This window comes from Gymnoscopelus braueri (genome assembly GCF_963280865.1).
Source record: "Gymnoscopelus braueri genome assembly, chromosome: 11".
Taxonomy (NCBI): domain Eukaryota; kingdom Metazoa; phylum Chordata; class Actinopteri; order Myctophiformes; family Myctophidae; genus Gymnoscopelus; species Gymnoscopelus braueri.
This window is the reverse complement of record NC_137613.1, coordinates 13,238,332-13,258,302: the sequence shown is the minus strand read 5'-3', so window position 1 is coordinate 13,258,302 and position 19,971 is coordinate 13,238,332. Positions and strand designations below refer to the sequence as shown.

The window sequence follows — 19,971 nt, the reverse complement described above, 5'->3', positions numbered from 1 at the left end:
CATGATCTCTATAGTCATGTGATCAAGACGGATGTGTTTGATTTTTCATATTCCATCCTGATTGGCTAAGATTTACATATAAAGTTTGCAGTAGTGGCTTGTTTTGAACAAAATGACGCAAATCATGAACGCAGCATCCGATTGCGGTCAAACTTTGCACGCACATTCACACTATGTTGAGGAGCAAATGCCACCCTTTTAACATTGGCCTGTTATAGCACCACCAGCAGGTCTAATTTAGCAAAACAATTGTTTTGAACAAAATGCCTCAAATCATGAATGCAGTGTCCGATTGCCGTGTAAGGCCTAAGAAGAAATGCCTACCTTTTCACATTGGCCTATTATAGCGCCACCAGGAGGCCACAATAGCCTACATGACCTGGCGGAGACCTGTGCTCCGAGGAGCACTTTTTCTAGTTTTAACATGATATTTTTGGCTTTTATCCCTTTATTGATAGGATAGTAGTCTGACAGGAAATGGGTCCAGCGGTCCAGGCCACAATACAGATAATTTGAGTGAAAATATTTGTGTTGTGTTTTGCTATCAGGTGTGTATGTGCTCACAGCCAGCAGTGGACCAGACCTGATAGACCCGGCCCTGCTGAGACCTGGTAGACTGGACAAGTCCCTCTACTGCCCTCCCCAGGACCTGGTCTGTACTGTTTAATATCATACACCCACTCATAATGATCACTGTTTTAGCACGCTAATATTTCAACCATTTAACATGCTTATTATATCGTTGTTGTCGGGCAGAAACCTCTTATCATCCATTATCTTAACACCCTACTTGATCTTTACTACAGCGTCACACAAAACGCGTTCTGAGCTTGTAGATCTGCTACTTTTGATGCTTTTGAATGTGAATCCTGAAAAGTAACAGTTTTGGACATAATGATGAAGTTTCCACCCGACAGAAACATAGAAACCATGTAAGGTCACACAGTGATTCACAAAGACAAAACAGTTGGTATAGTAGAGCACTTTTAAAAAGTAGGTGGAAGACAACTTAAAACATAATGAACCCTTTATACTTAGTCGACCGCTGTCCCCCAGGACTTCCCCTGTACACCACATCTCTTTGCCCAAGCTATAGCCCATCTATAAGTTCACAACGAGACGCATCTCGACGCCTAACAAGCTTTGTGAGCCTATAGATCTTATATAGATTGTAGATCATGAGTTTATAGATTGTTGTGAGCTTATAGATCAGCACCTGTTCGCCTCCCAGAATAAGCTCTATGCACAGCAGCCATTTTGGAGAGAAATTGGGCCTCTTTCTTACTTCCTTCACAGGTGTTACCCAATGATACTAATGAAGGCTCTGTTCCATTCTGGTCAAACAGAGTCAGGGTGCTGATATTGTTGCATGTTGGCTCACTGGAAACACTCTGTTACACCAGTGGGTCTCAAAGTGTGGTCCAGGGAGCCTCATGGTTCTAAGTTGAGGGGGTTCCAAATGGCCCCTTAAAAGGTGTGTAACTCTGAGAGTGTACAAATGGAACCAAATGGACCTGTAAGGGTCCATTTTGTTCCATTTGTATAATAAGTTATATATTCTCTATTTTCTTCCACCACTGCAAGTATCACTGAGTATTATCTCCTTTAGAATGCATAGAGGCACCACACGTATACCAGAAAGCCTATTTTTGGTAGATGGCACTGTAACACAACTTCTTTTGTTGTAAAACCCCAGAACTCTCAGTGCGTCTCTGGTCCAAACTCCATGAGCCAGGACCGCACAGGGTTGTCGGTACGACTCCCCCCGGCCTACATGCCTTCCATCCAGAGGGGCTTTGAGGAGCAGATGGAGCGCCTCCTACAGGAGATCAGAACCATCAAGAGCAGCCACAGGAGAGACAATGTGAGTTAACCCATAGACTGTAAAATAATATAGACGAAGGGAACAGTGAGGTCACCCATTGGTTTCTATTTCAGATTTCAGATTGAGAATTTAACCTTTGCTTTTCTGAAATTATCTGAGAATAATAGGGTTTTATGCAAGATGCTTCTTGCGGCCATAGCTGAGTGGTTAGTGAGCCCGCCTAGGGAGCCAGAGGCCCTGGTTGCCCCAGGTACGATTCCAGGCCACGCCAGCATATGTGTCGATGAAATGAAATGTGTCCCTGAGCAAGACTCTTAACCCCTAATTGCTCACAGGCCCTCATTGGAAACAAGCCCGCAAGGACTTTCATGAACGTCCTGTTAAAAAAGGAATTAAAATTATCCTTCTGAACATGTATTCTATTGTTATTTTTGACCCATTCTTATTCTCAGACGGCGAAGGAAATAGACTATTTGCTTTGTCTTCTTACCCACTGATTCAATCTGGTCTTTCCATAACAAAAGGTGGTCTATTACTACTCCTAGGTATGTATACGAACATACCTGGTTGATTTGTTCACTATGAATAGTAATGGGGGATCTGTGTATCTCCAGGGGTGCACCAAAAACAATCTCTTCTGTCTTTTTTGTGTTGATGATAAGAGCGTTGTTATCAGTCCACTCCACCACCTTATCTACTTCACTATCCACCTATCTAAGAGAGAAATCAAAACTGTATCATCAGAGTACTTTAGAATGTATTGGTCTGGTGTGTCAGTGCGACATTCAGACAGACATTCTTCAGTACGACAGCTGTCAGTATAGAGGGTGAAAAGTACAGCTGAGCTTACACAACCCTGGGGAGCACCAACATTATTACTTAATGCTGAGGAGAGGGTTCTGTTCACTTTCACCCTCTGTACTCTGTTAGTAAGGAAAGAAGCATACCAGTGAATTAAGTATGGATTCAGTTCCAACTGTACCATCGTTGACACCAGAATATCAGACTGTATTGTATTGAAAGCTGAAGAGAAGTCTAAGAACAGCACCCTTTCATGATTCTTATTAGACTCATCTAGGTGTTTTGTGATGAAGTGGACCAGTGTGACAACCGCATCCTCTGTACCGTAACCTTTCTTATAAGCAAACTGACAGGGATCGAATTTGTCTTTAGTTATACTCACAAGATGTTGCAACAGTATTCTTTCCAGTGATTTCATGATCACTGAAGTGAGAGCTATGGGTCTATAATCCTTATGTTCTTTTGGACATTGGATTTTGGGTAATGGTTTTATGTGTGAGGTTTTCCAAAACAGAGGAATTGTGTGTGTGTCTACAGAGGTTTGAAATATTGGTTGCCACACTGGAGCCAACTCGGATGCAACGTTTTTGAGGAGAAAAGCACTGCACTAGTCCGGCCCATTAGCTTTCCTTGTGTTAGTACACCGAAACACTTTCCTGACATCCTCTTCAGTGATGGTAATTCTGTCTGTGGGGGCTGGTGTTACAGCCTTAAGTATTTCAGTGCACTTAGAGGAGTCGCCTAATGATTCGAATCTGGCAAAGAAAGTATTTAGGTCATTAGCAAAGCCAAGTTCATTGTCTGTCGCAATAGGTTTGGTTATATAGAATTTGCCTATTTGGAAATGAGTAAAAATTATATATATTATAGTAAAGAATTTAAATTAAAACATTATAACCACAACCTTTTGTGTAGTAGTATGTATTGCAATAATAATAACAAAATCCCAAGGCACACCTGGACCAGTGTGCCTCAGCCCTCAGCACACTGCTTGGGAACCACTGATCTAGGTCAATATTACCGTTTTAATGCTGCCTTTCATCTAAAGTGGAAATGGTGCTGTTTGCTGTGGCATTTTGCAATGAATTGTTGAACTGGATGGAGAGAGTGTGAGATGTTAAGCATGGGCTTGTGTTTAGTTTAGCTTCTGTTTTCGAGAACTGTTTTCGAAGCTTCTGTTAACTACAACTTCGGGCGCGCGGCCTCAGCTCTATCGCCCGCGCCCACATGGCACCCGCGCCCACACAGCGATCTGTGCGCCCGCCCTGCACCCCTCCTCCTCCCCCAATGTGCAGTATTGAGAGCCCTGACGTCACAACATTTGGAGTGATGGCCACTGCACTCTGGTTGGTTGGAATACACCTAGGGCCCAGGTACAGCTGAGATGAGAGAGGAGATGTGTATGTTAGACACAATATGACTCTGAGCAGGCATCACAGTGTTTAAATTGCATCTGGTGAAGAAGAGACTTTATTTTCCTATGTAGGTAGTATTGTGTAAATACTGTATGATTTATTGCGACGATGACACGCGCACACACACACACACACACACACACACACACACACACACACACACACACACACACACACACACACACACACACACACAATCCGATGGATGTGGGAGGGCTATTTTTTTTGTTTCCATAGAGCTGGTGGCTTAGTTGTCTCGTGCAATGTGGCAACCTGGTCTGACTTATAGGCGTTTGTACGTGTTTTCATTAGAGCTGGGTTCTTAAGTGTGTAGCAAAATCAATTTAAATGTCCAGTAATGTGCAACTACTACCACTGCTTTTGTATTTGAAACGTTAAATTTCTCTAAATATTATAAAGTGTCAGGACAGCCTAATACAAATATAATGTATGTAAAGGCTAGTTAGGCTACTAGGGGAGAACGGGGTAAGATGAACCACTTTTTACTTATGTTGACCTCTAGGCAAGGAAAAATGAGATGGAAGTGAAATCTAAACATCTACTAAAACTTCAAGATGTCTTCTATCAATTGAAATAATGAGTGTGCATCTACGACAAATGGTTGTAAAAATATGGGTTCTAAAAAAAAAGTGGTCATGTGGTTCAACTTGCCCCAGGTAAGGGGTAAGTTGATCCTAGTCAAGGGGTAAATTTACCCGTATGATATTTTGCATTTTCAAGTTCAAACTTGAACAAATAATGTATTCACGTATCAACAATAATTTAATAACAAATTTCCCTTTTGCAAATAGTCTTATCTATTTTCTTAATGGTATTTAAACAATATAAAACCAATTAAATAATGTTTGTTATTCAGAACCTTTTAATATTTGCAATGGTTAATACAATATTGAAAACTTCTCTTAAAGGTAGGGTAAGTGATGTTTTTGGGTTAAAACAAAAAGTATTTTGTTAAAAGGTTCAAGCACTATATTCTGATAGTAATCATTGCTATAGAGTGTTTGTTCAGTAACAGGAGTCTCCCCGTCTCTCCAGCTCTTTAATAAACAGAAAATACATTTTCTGGTAGGTGTCAAAATCTCAGCCAATCAGGAGAAAGTACCCATTTTTAAGCTTCATTTTTATAGGGTTCCTGTTCAAATTTTGTCTGCTCATTTCTTAGTGTCATCACTTCCAATTTCACTTGTTTAATCTATATCCTGATTGAGTTCTCTATCCTGATTGGATAAAATTGGAAATGAAACTGAAACTTAAACGAAAATGCATTTTCTGTTTAATAAAGAGCTGGAGAGACATGGAGACTCCTTATATGGACAGGACACTCTATAGCAACGAGCACTATCAGAACATAGACCCATTTTGCAATTATTTGAATAATTGCAAATCACTTACCCTACCTTTAAATGAGTGTATTCATCCAAATGAAAGGTCATACAGCATAATTTGAGAAGCAAAGACATAATAAAAAATATGAATGGTGATTAATATTAGGATAATTGGTTCAATTTACCCCAAGGCATTTGGTTCATCTTGCCCCATGGCCACCATTTTGACCTAACCTGGCTAGCTTAATGCTTCAGGCTAATCTTTAGCTAAATGATTCACATGGTTTTATACATTGGAATATCACCAACATGCATGATATGTAAGTTTCAACCTGGGCACATTTGCTTTAAAATAAAAATCATTATACCAGAAAAGTAAAAAATTAACTTTGACCAGCAAAAAACACTTTTTTGTGTAGAAATATGCTTATCACTTTGCCCATGTGTCTCTCAACTTCACAGCCAGGTGGAAATGATGGGTGTGTCCTTATTTTAAGGTCACATGACAACTCATGTGTATAGTTTTAAAGATACAGGGGGTGGTTCAACTTACCCAGAGGTTCATCTTACCCCGTTCTCCCCTATAGGCTACAGTGAAGTGGGACTGAATGACTGATTTTTAATTTTTTTGACTGTCTTGGTGATTATCTGGCACAGTAGTTGTGAATTAACAAAGTGGACATTTAGACTGAATGTTTCCTTTCCGTTGTCCGTCAACAGCACAGTAGTCTGTGCCTTGACTTCAGTGCACTGACTCTCTCCCCCCCGGCCCCCCCCCCCTTGTGCTTCAACTACACGGCAAAAGTGTAGTGTGTGACCCTGTACAATCTGGTCAAAATGGCCACTGTTTGTGTGTTTTTGCGACGCGTTGTGGACATACTGACCTACCAACGGATATGTGTTAGAATGAATTCGATGTTTCGGTGGAGGGTGTTATACAGAAAAGTGTGACCCTGTTCAAGCTGGTCAAAATGGCCGCTGTGTTTTTGCGACGCGCGACACACACACACAGTTTCTTGGCGTTGCGTGTGCGTTCGCTCAGCATAGTTTTTCTGCGTGCCATGGCTGCGTGCAAAGTTTTGTGTAGTGTGTCTCTCTCTCTCTGTCCCCCTCTCTGTCTGTCTGTCTCTCTGTCCCTACCTCACTCGCGGCTGTGACCGCTGTAGAGGAAAACTTTCGTGTTGTCTCTTTGTGTCTCTGTCCCTCTCTCCATGTCCATGTGTGTCTTTCTGAAGCTTGTAGATCTGTTGTCCAAAAGATGGTGTGGCTTTCTCTCCCTCACTCGCTCGCGGTTGTGACCGCTGTGTAGATGGCCTGTGTGCTCTGCAGGGGGAGGGGCTGCTGGCAGTACATCTGATCTACAAGGCAACAGCGTGTCAGCTTGTAGATCTGAGGGGGGGGGGAGGGGGTGAGCTGCATAGACCAAGGCAGCGCTTGTTTCTGTGTGCTCTGCAGGGGAACGAAGGTGCTGAGGTTTTGTGGCAGATGATGATGATTGGCTGTTAAAAGAACCCTCCGGAAGTAAATTGCAGCTGGCGAAGTGATTTGCATAAGTATTGGGGCATAATGCGTTTCATATAATTGTACATCCTGCAAGTACAGTAACGGTATGGGAAGCAGGTATGCTGGGAGGAAGAATATTGAGGAATTTTTGTGAAAAGTTTGGAGTTAGTTGGGCCATGGGTCTGCTTGGATACCCTCCACATGCAATCATTTCGTCTCCATGAGTTTGCTTGTCAATTATAGTGGGAGGATCACCAGGCCTATGACATCGTCTCTGTCGGGGTGGAAACCTCATTATGTCCTAAACTGTTACTTTTCAGAATAAAATATCTACAAGCTCAAAACGCATGGCTTCGCGCCACGTTTTGAGCTTGCGGATCTGCTACTTTTGAAGCTTTTGTGTGACGCTGTAGTATGATCAAGTATAGGGCAATAATTTACGAAAAAGTTAAAATATGGAGATAAGAGGTTTCTGCCTGTCAGTGACGATACAGTCGGAACGACATTCATACATGGCACATAAATATACTCTTTTTCTCTCCTAACACCCCCTGTAGCATCTCTCTCGCCATCCGTACCCTACGGCCGCCTGGAGCAGTTCACAGAGCTCATGGTCTCTCCAAAGATCCGCGCGGGAGGGGGAAGTGGCCCCCCTCCTCTCCCAGCCGCTCAGGGGGGCCAGCAGCCTCCTCCTCCTCCTCCTCCTCCTCCTCCTCCTCCTCGCGGACGCCGGTCCAACCTCGACTTCCCCTCCGGCCCGTCGCCGCCGACGTCATTCCAAACCAGCGATCATCATCAGGGACACAGTTCTAACTCTTCCATTAGTGCCTCGTCCTCTACCCCTCCTAACCACCAGTGGGCAGTGGGCGGCATAGCTGACCTACAGAGCCTGGTGCGTTACATGCTAACGGGCAGCTACCCCGTCAGGGACCTTCCTCCCCCCGTCCCTGCCATCCCGGCCCTCGTCAGTGACTCCATGTACAGGGTGTGCCGCGCCCCTCCCGGCTACGTCTGCACCATAAGCCCCCACGGCGGCGGCGCGGCGGCGGCCGGGGTGGTTCATCTGTTCCCCTGGTGGCGGGGCACGGAGGACGGGACGCCCGGAGGAGGAGGCCGCCGCTCCTCCGCGGTCACCTACGGCCTGCTCTCCAGGGTCCTCTCTCCCAAAGAAGGGAGGGAGAGGATTAAGCGGATCACAGAGAAAAAGAAGGTTGTTGGGAGTGCCTCCTCCAAGGATCCCGCAGGTGCAGGTATGGTGGGAGAGGAGGAGGAGGAGAAGGAGGAGGATGAGGAGGAGACCGTGGTGGTCCGGGTGGTGTGTCACCACATGGAGCAGCTAGGAGGAGGCCTGCAGAGATACCCTGACATGGGGGAGATCCACTGTGGAAGAGTGTGGGTGAGTGTGGCAAACCGCAGGTGTAGTAGGGCTGTCCCGACTGACATTTTACTTGATGATTAATTGTCACTCAAATAATTACGATTAACCATTTAATTGTGTTTCTGTTATTGAACATTATTGGAACATTATGAATACAAATAAACATTTCTGTTTGGCTTTTAGCCTTCATAAACAAAAGTTTCACATGGCAGATATGACATAACAAATATTTAATTACTTTATACTTAAAAATAAACATTAATAGTGGAAATAGCCGATCTACAAGCTCTGCTATTTCCACTATTTCTTTGATGTTTTGGAAAATATATGAACATTTTTAACATGAAAATGATTATGAGGATTATTCAAAAAATAATTGTGAGTATGTAATAATTGTGACAGGCCTATGCAGGTGACGGAAGGCATACTTGCATGTGAACTATGAATATGCTGACTGTAACCACTTAAGCCATATATAATTTGTCATGTGATAAATAGTGAAAATAGCCGATTTACAAGGACACAACGTGTCGTGGTGTGGCGTGTTGAGAGCTTGTAGATCTGCTATTTTTTGCTATTTTTGAAAGTCATTTTTGGAAAGTCATCGCCTATAATAACATGACCAAAATAGTGTCCGGCATATTGAAAGTGGGGTAACGTGGCTCTTTCCCAGTAGTTCAATCTTACAAGAAACATGTTTTTTTAGATGCCGGAGCACTTGACGACACAACTGAACATCAGCTCCCACTCCACGGTGAGGATCAAGCCCGTTGAGACCACCTGTAAAGTGGCCTTGAGTATTCGCCTACAGCCCTTAAAGCCAGCGGTGAGTTCCAGATCCTCTCATGACAAACATGGATTAAAGTTCTCAGTCGCCACGACTGATTTCAGTCATTTGGATTCCTTAGAAGCCAGCAGCATGTCTTCTATGGATGTTGCGCAGCAAAAATAGCCGATCTGCAAGCTCTCAAGCTTGTAGATAGGCTATTTTCGGTTATCATTAAGATTCGAGCATTTGAAGTAGTCAAACTAGCCGTATGTTGAGAAGCATCTTCCATAAAATCTTAATAATAGTGTCTGATATTTCATATTAAAGCAAATGTTAAAGCCTCAATCTGTGATTTATTCACCGGGTTGACAGCAAGGAGCAATATTACTAAAACATCATAATTTTACATATTATTTAGGAAATAGCGCTAGTGTGTGGCACGTTAGGTCATACAAACATTTTCAGTCGTGAGTGTGCAGTTCCAATGATGGCTCACTCAGTCATTTCATCTACTTGGTGTGTATAGTGTAAAATTGTTTGCCAAGCTTGGCAGCAGCAGATAAAAGCTCGTTGCCATCGGATGCTTTGAGAGCTTTTGTCACCATGTCTTGTTGTTGTAGTCACAGCCAGACGAGAGTGACGAGGACATCCAGACCGCCTTCTTGGATTGGCTGCACACACAGAGCCACCAACCGCTGGCCTGTCTGACCACACGCTGCAGCGTCATCCCTCTACACGGAAATGAAGGTGAGTGGAAACCGGTTTGAAGGATAATTCATCATACTGATAAGTTACTACTCCTGGAGTTTGGAAAATCAACAACCATGACATTTACTGTACATACCACATAGTGGTACATACAGTAAATAGTGAACAGGGGCGCCGCTGGCCTAGTGGTTAGGGCGCATACCACATATTGGCTCTAATGCAGCCTGACAGCAAGTCGCAGGTTTGACGTCCTGAGCCCGACGTCCTTTTCTGCGTGTTTCTCTCTCTCGGTTTCCTGTCACTCTCTACTTTGTACTATCAATAAAGGCAGAAAAGCCCCACAAATATATCTTAAAAAAATTCTTGTGACTATTTTTTAGCTAAGCTGGAGCTTGCGTTGACTGTGCTTAAGCCAGAGCCAGAGAGTGATCCACCCGACCAGCTGTTTCTGCTCGCTCCTACTGTCCTACGCAAGGCAGCCATACAGGTACTGTTCATACTGTTTCTGTTAGCTCCTACTGTCCTACGCAAGGCAGCCATACAGGTACTGTTCATACTGTTTCTGTTAGCTCCTACTGTCCTACGCAAGGCAGCCATACAGGTACTGTTCATACTGTTTCTATTAGCTCCTACTGTCCTACGCAAGGCAGCCATACAGGTACTGTTCATACTGTTTCTATTAGCTCCTACTGTCCTACGCAAGGCAGCCATACAGGTACTGTTCATGCTGTCAGATTAGTCACATTTATAATCTTTGTCACCGTTTCTTCAGCATTCACATTACTGTACTTCAGTGTTGATTTTGTTGACTAAAACTATGACGAAAAATGTTCGTCGACTTCCTTTTTTCATTGACGAAAACTAAATAAAAACGAAATACTTAATATATTGACTGAAAATAGCAGATCTACAAGCTCACAACGCGCCGCGCTGCGAGCTTGTACAGTAGATCGGCTATTTTCAGCAGGCAATCGATGCCCGCCAAAATACATTTTAGTTGACTAAAACAACTGTAGATTTAGTCGACTAAAATCTTATGATATTTTGTCGACTAAAATTAGACAAAAACTAAAACATTTCAGATGACTAAAATATAACTAAAACTAAATGGAATTTTATTCAAAAGACTATGACTGAAACTAAATTAGCTGTCAACACTGCTGTACGTACAGTATAGTCCAGGGGTTCTCAAAACTTATTTTATACCAGGAGGATCCCATTTTATGGGGGTAAATTTTTCAATTTCAAAGTTAGAATACAATAAAATGATCCGCACACCGTCTACTGTACACTTGCACGATAAGGACAACTTTATTTAGGCAACGTTTCGGTCAATAGACCTTCTTCAGGCATCTCAAAGACGCCAGATTCCTGAAGAAGGTTTAGCTTGCCTAAATAAAGTTGACCTTATTGTGCTTAGTGTGTAGACGGTGTGCGGGTCATTTTATTGTATTCTATACGTCTGATCCCTGCCTACGCACCCGTCTCTGAGCTGATCAGGTGTGCATTACACCTTGCTTTTTTGAAAGTTGAAATAAAGCTTAAATAAAGTATTGTGTTCATTTTGTTCATTGTGTTCATTTTGACAGCAAATTCTGATTTAGTCTTTTGAGTAACACACCATTTAGTCCTATTTTAGTCATCTGAAATGGTTTAGTCTCAGTCGACTAAATATCAAAATCTTTGTATTTTAGTCTTTTAGTCTTAGTCTTCGTCAACAAAATGAACACTGGTAAACCGGTACATTGAATATTTATTAGAAAATACATTCACTATGTTGTGATTCATGCTTTGTGTCTCATCAACATAGTTTAAAAGCTACATACAAGTGTTTCTGCCAGAACCTTAATTTAAATAAAAGAGTGTATTCAAATCAATAAAAACAGACTTGATAGGAAGGATACATTTTGTCTTTTTTCAGTTGTCAATGTGTGACCCCACCGTCACCTTTCCGCAACCCCACTTGGGGTCCCGACCCATAGTTTGAGAACCTCTGGATAGACATTTTGACGGCAATGGGTGAAAGTGAATTTTGTTTAAGTCTGTTCTGAAATAACACAGTTGTGTTATTGGTCACATCCAGGTAGACAGACAGCCGGTCAACACACCACCAGCAGTGAAATCCCCGGGCGACGCATTCCATTCAGATCTTCCCTGTCTGAGTGCTCTCGGGTACGTCTGGTGCTATTTATTGCTTTTACAGTACGAGCTCTGTGGCTTTGTTTCACACAGCAGGCCAGTCCCATTTGTTTGTGAAATACATGATATGGAAGTGTAAATCAGTGTCAGGTGTACAGTCTGAGACTTTGGAAATTTAATTTGGACTTTAATTGCATTTAAAACCACCTAGGAATGTGGTTCAAATCTGATTTGTAAAAATGAGTTCCCATGTGGTATACTTATATATATGTGGTATAATATATCTATATATTTATTTCTGTAAACACATTCAACCCTACCCCACAAAAAAATGTAAGTCACTTTGCATAGGAGCATCTGCTAAATTGTAAATTGTCTCCGACCCCAGTGGGATGAAGGACCTGATCACCACTGGATTTGAGTTCATCTACTACAGCCTCCAGGCCGGTCCGCTCTCCCGAGAGCTGGTGTCCACGGGACGGGGTCTCCGGGGCGGGGCGCTGCTCGTCACCGGAGCCAAGGTAACCTTTAACCCCCCACCCCCCCCCCATCCCGAGAGATTGACAAGAGATTGTCCTTTAGCTGGCATGGTTAGCACTGGGCTAACATACTGTACACATGGTGTTATGTTGGTTGTCTTCTTCTACAGGGCAGTGGGAAGAGCTCTCTGGCTAAAGCCTTGTGCAGGAGGGCTGGGGAAGACCTGGACGCACATGTGGAGGTGGTGGACTGCAAAAAGCTCAAAGGTAGGAGGATACACACGCACGCGCACACGCACGCGCACACGCACACGCACACGCACACGCACACGCGCGCTATGGCTGTCACAATTACAACATTTAAGTTGATGATTAATTGTCGCACAAATAATTGCGAACATTGTTTTTCATTTTTCATGTCAATCAAACAGTATTTATTTTCCAGGGAAAAGGGCGGAGACGGTGAGGCAGACTCTGGAGGAGGTTTTTGAGCAGGCGGTGTGGAGGCAGCCCTCGGTGGTCCTACTGGACGACCTGGATCACGTGACGGGGGCGCCCACCTCGCCGGAGCACGAGCACGGCCCCGAGGCGCTCCTACGGAAACACATCGCACAGAGTAAGACATCACTTTTATACATTGTACAAGCGTAATAAAATGTTGATGTCCTCACAAATGTATTACGGTAATACAAACGTGTGTGTGTGTGTGTGTGTGTGTGTGTGTGTGTGTGTGTGTGTGTCCAGGTCTCATGGACATAGTGGATGAGTTGGTGCAGTGCTCCAGCCTGGTGTGTCTGCTCCTCTCCAGCCACAGTGAACACTCTCTGCACCGCTCCCTGACCCAGGTGCAGGGCTCCCACTTCATCCAGGGCTTCCTCCACATACAACCCCCTGACCAGGTACACAGTATATATGTTACAGGGAAATTGGCATTCCAGGGAAATTGAAAAAGGAGCGCTTGTTTTTACCACCCACCCAGGCAATTCTGTATAACCAACACTAGAGGGCAATGAATACAAGGCACACGCATGCACATGCGTGTGCATGTGTGCGCACGCGTGTGCGTGTGTGCATGCACACACATGCACACGCACACACGCACACACACACACATGTGTGTCGTCGTGGACACTGGATAGTAACCATAGACTGTAACCCATGAAAAGATCTATTCTCCCCCTATCGGTTCACAACTCGGACGGCGCTGATTCGACTAGCAGACCTTCGGCCGGTCAGCGCGGGCACTCGCGCCGCGCGCCTCCTCGGCCTCAAGCTCTGCTGAGTCGGCGCGCCTCCGTCATGGACAATAACTATTATCACGTGTGCGTGTGAACGCGTGTTCAGCATTCCCCTAGCGTAGCTTCCTGGTTGCTATGTTGGGGGGAACAACAAAAGCCAGGTCGGCCTCGCATCAAAGCCCCGCCTCGCGCCTCCTCCTCCTCGCGCCGCCTCTTATCAAATCCCCGCTTCGCGTCTCCTCCCCCTCCTCCTCCTCCTCGCGCCGCCTCGTATCAAAGCCCCGCCTCGCGCCTCCTCCTCCTCCTTGCAAGCCTTGCGTAAAAAGCCCTGTCTCTAAAAGGCCCTTCTCGCGCCTAAGCCCCGCGCCTAAAAGCGAGCGCTCCTCTTTCAATTTCCCTGGAATGCCAATTTCCATGTGACACACACACACACACACACACACACACACACACACACACACACACACACACACACACACACACACACACACACACACACACACAATTAGGGGTAATACAGTTTATTGAACTGATGTAATTTATTAAAAAAGAATTAATCAAAAAATTATTTTAATAAAAGTGATTTATTCTAAAGGGAACAAATCTGGCCATAATATTGACGATTTCTGCAATTTCTATGCGACACTGTTGTGCAACAAAGTACAAAATAGGCCTTAAGTTGTTAGTCAGACTAGTCAATGTATTCTATTATAAAACGTACACATGTGTACGTGTCAATCATTGATATCTACAAAATAAACCAAAATATAAAAAAATATTATTTTCGATCATTTTATGAAAAGTGATCAATACAATAATTGAGAGAGAATAATTGATAGTTGCAGCCCTACACACAATGAAAAGAGAATTGCATGAATAAAGACACCAGTTGATATATACTGTAAATATAATACTAATTAAATAACTAACTAGTTAGTTAATTAGAAAAAACACAAAAAGTTAAAATATGGAGCTAAGAGGTTTCTGCCCGACAACAGCGTTATACTGTACGTCTTCCCTCAGACACAGAGAGCAGAGATCCTGCGCTGTCTGATCCTCAGGAGGACCGGCCTATCAGAGGAGACCCTACGCACTCTGGACCTGGGGATGGTCTCCAAGGAGACGGAGGGTTACGTGCCCCGTGACCTGGCTCTGCTGCTAGAGAGGAGCGTGCACGCCAGTGTTGTACGCACTGGACACGGTAACCAACCACCGTACTACTGTACATTAACACATTTTAATGTTCACTTTCAGCCTGGTGGCCCTATTTTGGGCATTATTACATCCAGTATCTATCATCGCTTTTTGCATTACACTGTCGTACAATAAAGTATTAAATATGGCTTGAATAATTAAGGACATCGTTTTTATTTATATAGCTTATACCAGGATTGAGCTTCTGGTAAGGAGATGTAATTCAAACATGGTAACGTTTCTATATGGTCTGTTCAAGAAGACAGACGTTTCATGGTTTCACGGCTATTTGGGGGAGAGATTTGGTTTTAACACATTGATTGCCAAGATATTAAACATAGTTTTCTATCCCCTTGCCAGCGTAATTACCTCAATCCGATCATATTTGAAACGCTGTGGACGTGACATTTGTGTCCCAAAAAAAAATAGTTCCCGTGGGTTGGCGGAGATATCTGTGTATCCATAGGAAACGACAACATTCCAACCGCGATCCGCCATTTTGAGGCTTCGGCCCCGTTGAAAACGGGTGGTTTTCAATGCAAAAAAAAGAAACTGAGTTACAGCTGTTTTTCTGAAAATCCCATCGTTGGGATGAACGGATGCGACGTTTTTTGCGACGACGTCACATCCACATACTACTTCTGGTAGTACAGTTAAGGCCCCCCGGGGGGGGGGGGGGGGCTAAACTGAATACTGTAGGGTTTAAGTGGTTAAAGGGCCATATCATCTACAGTATATATCACTAGCGTCACTAATACAGTAGTCTTGTGTGGCCACACTGTTGCCTCTGATCATGATTAAAATATAAAGCGAATGTGAAGCCTCCTCCCCACTTCCGTTTCGTCTTTACAGTCGTGCCAATTTATCCTAATATAAATCAAAATCATCTAAATATATACAGCTTGATGCTTAGCAGAAATGGAAATTAAAAAATAAAATGTAAAGATATTTTAAAATATATTTTTGTGAACTGAAGTGCCAGTTTCGGCATTCAGGACGTAGTTCCAGACTCTATATAGCATTCAGGAGGTGTAGTTCCAGACTCTATATAGCATTCAGGACGTAGTTCCAGACTCTATATAGCATTCAGGAGGTGTAGTTCCAGACTCTATATAGCATTCAGGAGGTGTAGTTCCAGACTCTATATAGCGTTCAGGAGGTGTAGTTCCAGACTCTATATAGCATTCAGGAGGTGTAGTTCCAGACTCTATATAGCATTCAGGAGGTGTAGTTCCAGACTCTATATAGCATTCAGGAGGTGTAGTTCCAGACTCTATATAGCGTTCAGGAGGTGTAGTTCCAGACTCTATATAGCATTCAGGAGGTGTAGTTCCAGACTCTATATAGCATTCAGGAGGTGTAGTTCCAGACTCTATATAGCATTCAGGAGGTGTAGTTCCAGACTCTATATAGCATTCAGGAGGTGTAGTTCCAGACTCTATATAGTGTTCGGAGATTGTGGAATAGTTGTCTGGCTACGCGAGACTACTAATACAGTGTCTGTCCGTCCTCAGGTGTGTGTCTGTCTCAGGAAGACTTCCAGCAGGCTCTGGAGGGCTTCACGCCCCCCTCGCTGTTGGCCATGGACCTCCACACCCCCCCCAGCGGGGCGGGGCTGGACAGGGTGGGGGGGCTGAAAGACGTGCGACGGCAGCTGATGGACGCCATCCTGCTCCCTGCCAAGGTCAGCTGCACAACGGTCAAACCATGTGGGATATAGAGTGTGTGGGGGAACCACCAGGGGGTCCTTGAAGGGGTTCCAGGGGCGTCCCCAGCTAAATGATTGATAGCACCAAATGGACCTTTTACGTGTCTGTAACTCTGAGAGCTTATGTAAGCTCTCAGAGTTACATTGATACTGAGGGTTTTACTGTATAGATTGGGGCCAGACTCAAAATCATATTAGAAATGGGGGTCCATGCCATAATTATTTAATATCACGCTGGGAGTCTTTGAAAGAAATGAAAGGGATTGAGAATCACTGCTTTAATCCATTTTAGACCTGAGGCTGTTTCTAAAAACGGCCTCTAAATTCTGACAAATGTTCTGAAAAACTATTTTTTATTCAAACTTAAAAAAAAAAAAATAAAAAAAAAAAGATGTTGCTATACGATATATAGCAACAAATAAAATGACACAGAGGTGTTCCCAGCTTGAAAATGTCTAAATGGGTTGGATAAAAATGTTAAATACAAAGATATCAAAAGTGTCCTTAATGTACAATGTAAAGGGGAAAATGACTCGCAAAAATCAACTATTTTCTTTAATCGTACGTCTGATTTCAGTAAACGCTTATGAGAACACACTGCCCTCTTGGCCAGGTTTTATATTTCTTTACAAAAACTGTCCTGAGAGCAGATTTTGGGAACTCTTGGTATTTTTAGGGCCGGAAACATTTTTTCTTCTTTTCGTGTGAAACTTTAGAAAGCTCATTTCACGGCTTCCTAGGAGTTAAAATAGATTATTGTAAGAAAGAAAAGTATCCGTCTGTCTGTCTATCTATTTTATCTATTATGTAACACCTGACAAGGCTAAAATAAATATATCTACAGTAGCTGAAGTAAGTTAAAATGACAATAAAGCAGCACTATGAAACACTATTTTAATGAATAAAATGTAATATTATCCAATCTGTATGGTAGAGTATGTTAATACAATATAACATACAATTGGGGTGGTTGTATTTGATCTCCCTGCTCTTCTATTGATACATTTACATCGTGTCAAAGGTCATGCCTCACCTAGACACAGGATCTGACACGAATTTTGAGCAAGCAGGCTCAATTATCTCAATGGTAAATATTTCAGCACATATTTCAGCACCGGGTTCAATGGAAAGTTACATAGTGCCTTAAAGGTAGTGTAAGTGATTTGCAAAGTTTCAAATAATTGCAAAATGGGTCTATGTTCTGATAGAGCTCGTTACTATAGAGTGTCCTGTCCATATAAAGAGTCTCCATGTCTCTCCAGCTCTTTATAAAACAGAAAATGTATTTTGTAGTTTTCTTTTTTTTTTGTAGTTTCATTTCCAATTTTATCCAACCAGGACAGAGAACTCAGGATCAGGATATAGATTAAACAAGTGAAATTGGAAGTGATGACACTAAGAAATGAGCAGACACAGTTTTTACTGGAACACTATACAAATTAAGCTTAAAAATGGGTACTTTCTCCTGATTGGCTGAGATTTTGACACCTACCGAAAAATGTATTTTCTGTTTATTAAAGAGCTGGAGAGACAGGGAGACATCTGTTACTGAACAAACACTCTATAGCAATGATTACTATCAGAATATAGTATTTTAACCTTTTAACAAAATACTTTTTGTTTTAACCAAAAAATATCACTTACCCTACCTTTAACTCATTGACTGCCAGAGTTAAAACCTCGTTCATAGCAGCCCTTGCCAGCGATTTTCGTGTTTTTTTGTTTCGTTATTTTGTTATTTAATTCACATCTAGAAAGTCTACCTTGACACTTGAATCGTTTTGATCGTTCCACCACCAGAGAGCAGCACATACCAAGCTTGATCGCCTCTCGATCACACTCGCCCCCTCCCAGACCCACTCACACAGTGAAACACATGAACCGGAAGTGAAATCTCTCAGATTCTGTTATCGGCGAAAATTACTTTGTGATACACAACGGGGATGAATGTTCGTCACCCAGACCATAGATTATAGGAGGGGAGGTCTCCGATCGCTTTTCATAGTGTGTGAAAAACCGTTTGTTTCCCTATTATGGTCGAAAATGACTGGGGGGAAAAATGTAAAACCGAAAACGGAACCCAAGTCATGGAACCGGATGCAGTGGTGGTTGAAGTAAGTGGAACCCGAAACTTAGCCTGATTCATAACAGAATAGCGTGATCAGAGCATAAAGATCAATAAAGACGTTAGATCGCATTAATGCGATCCTGGCGGCCAAGCGCGCTATTTATTAGATCGCGTTAATGCGATAATGGCGGCCAATGAGTTAAGATATAATTTTTGTATGTTGGGTTATGTGCACTTTAAATGGCATGTGTCTCCTGTACGTTGCAGTATCCCATCCTGTTCTCCAAGCTGCCTATCCGCCATTGCTCAGGGCTGCTCCTCTACGGAGCCCCAGGCACGGGCAAGACCCTGCTGGCAGGGGCCGTGGCCAAAGACAGTGGCATGAACTTCATCTCAATCAAGGTACAGTATATGGCTTGACCAGGACCTTCTGGTGACAGTTTATTTTATTTGTTTTTGTTCTTTATTTACCCAGGGTAGTAGCTGGGTAAATAAAGCGCTCATTTTCAGCAACTCCAACCCACACACGCACATGCGCACGCACGCACGCACGCACGCACATTAAAACCAGCAGTGTTGGGGGAGGGGTGAGTGGTGGCCATTCACTTCCCCACCCAGATTTTACCACTCCTCTAACCTTTGGGACACTGCTGCCCCAGTCGATGAGTTGGTTTAATGTTGGTAGATAAATCTGTGAGAGTTTATTAATTTGAACAAATTTCTTTTGCCACACAAAAAAATCCTAGGGTTCCCAAGGAGGCAGAAATCCAATGCAAAAAACAAATGAGGAGGGAGAGCTCTGTACAATGCAAAATAATAGTTTTAATGCCTTTTATACAGCAATTTTTACAACTTTTGTTTAAAATCTTACAGACTACTTGGTAGTAGAAAGTAGTAGTAGTAGAAAATAGCACATCTAAAAGCTAGTATTATAGAAAATAGCAGATTTTTTTCCTACCCCTCCAGGGACCTGAGCTTCTCAGCAAGTACATCGGAGCCAGTGAACAGGCAGTCCGGGACGTCTTTCAAAGGTCGGTTCTCTAATCCGCTCAGTTAACATGTTTTACATTCTATTCTAAATCTAGGCTTTAATTTAGTGCCTGTAGCTGTAAACTGGTAGCAGTGACGTAGTGGTGACGGTGTTGTCCCCCCCCCCCCCCTCAGGGCCCAGGCAGCCAGGCCCTGCATCCTGTTCTTTGATGAGTTTGACTCGCTGGCCCCCAGGAGGGGTCATGACAACACGGGGGTGACGGACCGCGTGGTCAACCAGCTCCTCACACAGCTGGACGGGGTGGAGGGTCTGCAAGGTACTGTAACACTTCACTTCACTTCACACTGTAGCAACACATACTGTTTACCATGGTCTGCTAGCAACATCCTGAGTGTTCATTTAACTCTGA

General features: G+C 43.3%; 3 protein-coding genes across 3 annotated transcripts in view; all 3 read left to right on the top strand.

Moving 5' to 3' along the window:
• Positions 1-19,971, top strand: part of LOC308096048 (peroxisomal ATPase PEX1-like) — a 643,221-nt gene that overhangs the window by 386,742 nt on the left and 236,508 nt on the right. The window lies entirely within an intron of this gene.
• The window catches only part of LOC308094815 (uncharacterized protein), a gene marked incomplete at both ends in the record, with an annotated part of 256,728 nt that overhangs the window by 102,121 nt on the left and 134,636 nt on the right, over positions 1-19,971 (top strand). The window lies entirely within an intron of this gene.
• LOC308094817 (peroxisomal ATPase PEX1-like) overlaps positions 1-19,971 on the top strand; it is a gene marked incomplete at both ends in the record, with an annotated part of 49,010 nt that overhangs the window by 113 nt on the left and 28,926 nt on the right. The window contains 16 exons of the mRNA XM_080441644.1: positions 549-652; positions 1,697-1,868; positions 7,448-8,286; positions 8,975-9,094; positions 9,658-9,784; positions 10,126-10,403; positions 11,829-11,917; positions 12,273-12,405; positions 12,534-12,630; positions 12,809-12,979; positions 13,108-13,262; positions 14,625-14,823; positions 16,310-16,479; positions 18,839-18,973; positions 19,538-19,602; positions 19,736-19,878. Coding sequence (XP_080297770.1) covers positions 549-652; positions 1,697-1,868; positions 7,448-8,286; positions 8,975-9,094; positions 9,658-9,784; positions 10,126-10,403; positions 11,829-11,917; positions 12,273-12,405; positions 12,534-12,630; positions 12,809-12,979; positions 13,108-13,262; positions 14,625-14,823; positions 16,310-16,479; positions 18,839-18,973; positions 19,538-19,602; positions 19,736-19,878 — 2,997 coding nt within the window. The remainder of the gene's footprint in view (positions 1-548; positions 653-1,696; positions 1,869-7,447; positions 8,287-8,974; positions 9,095-9,657; positions 9,785-10,125; positions 10,404-11,828; positions 11,918-12,272; positions 12,406-12,533; positions 12,631-12,808; positions 12,980-13,107; positions 13,263-14,624; positions 14,824-16,309; positions 16,480-18,838; positions 18,974-19,537; positions 19,603-19,735; positions 19,879-19,971) is intronic.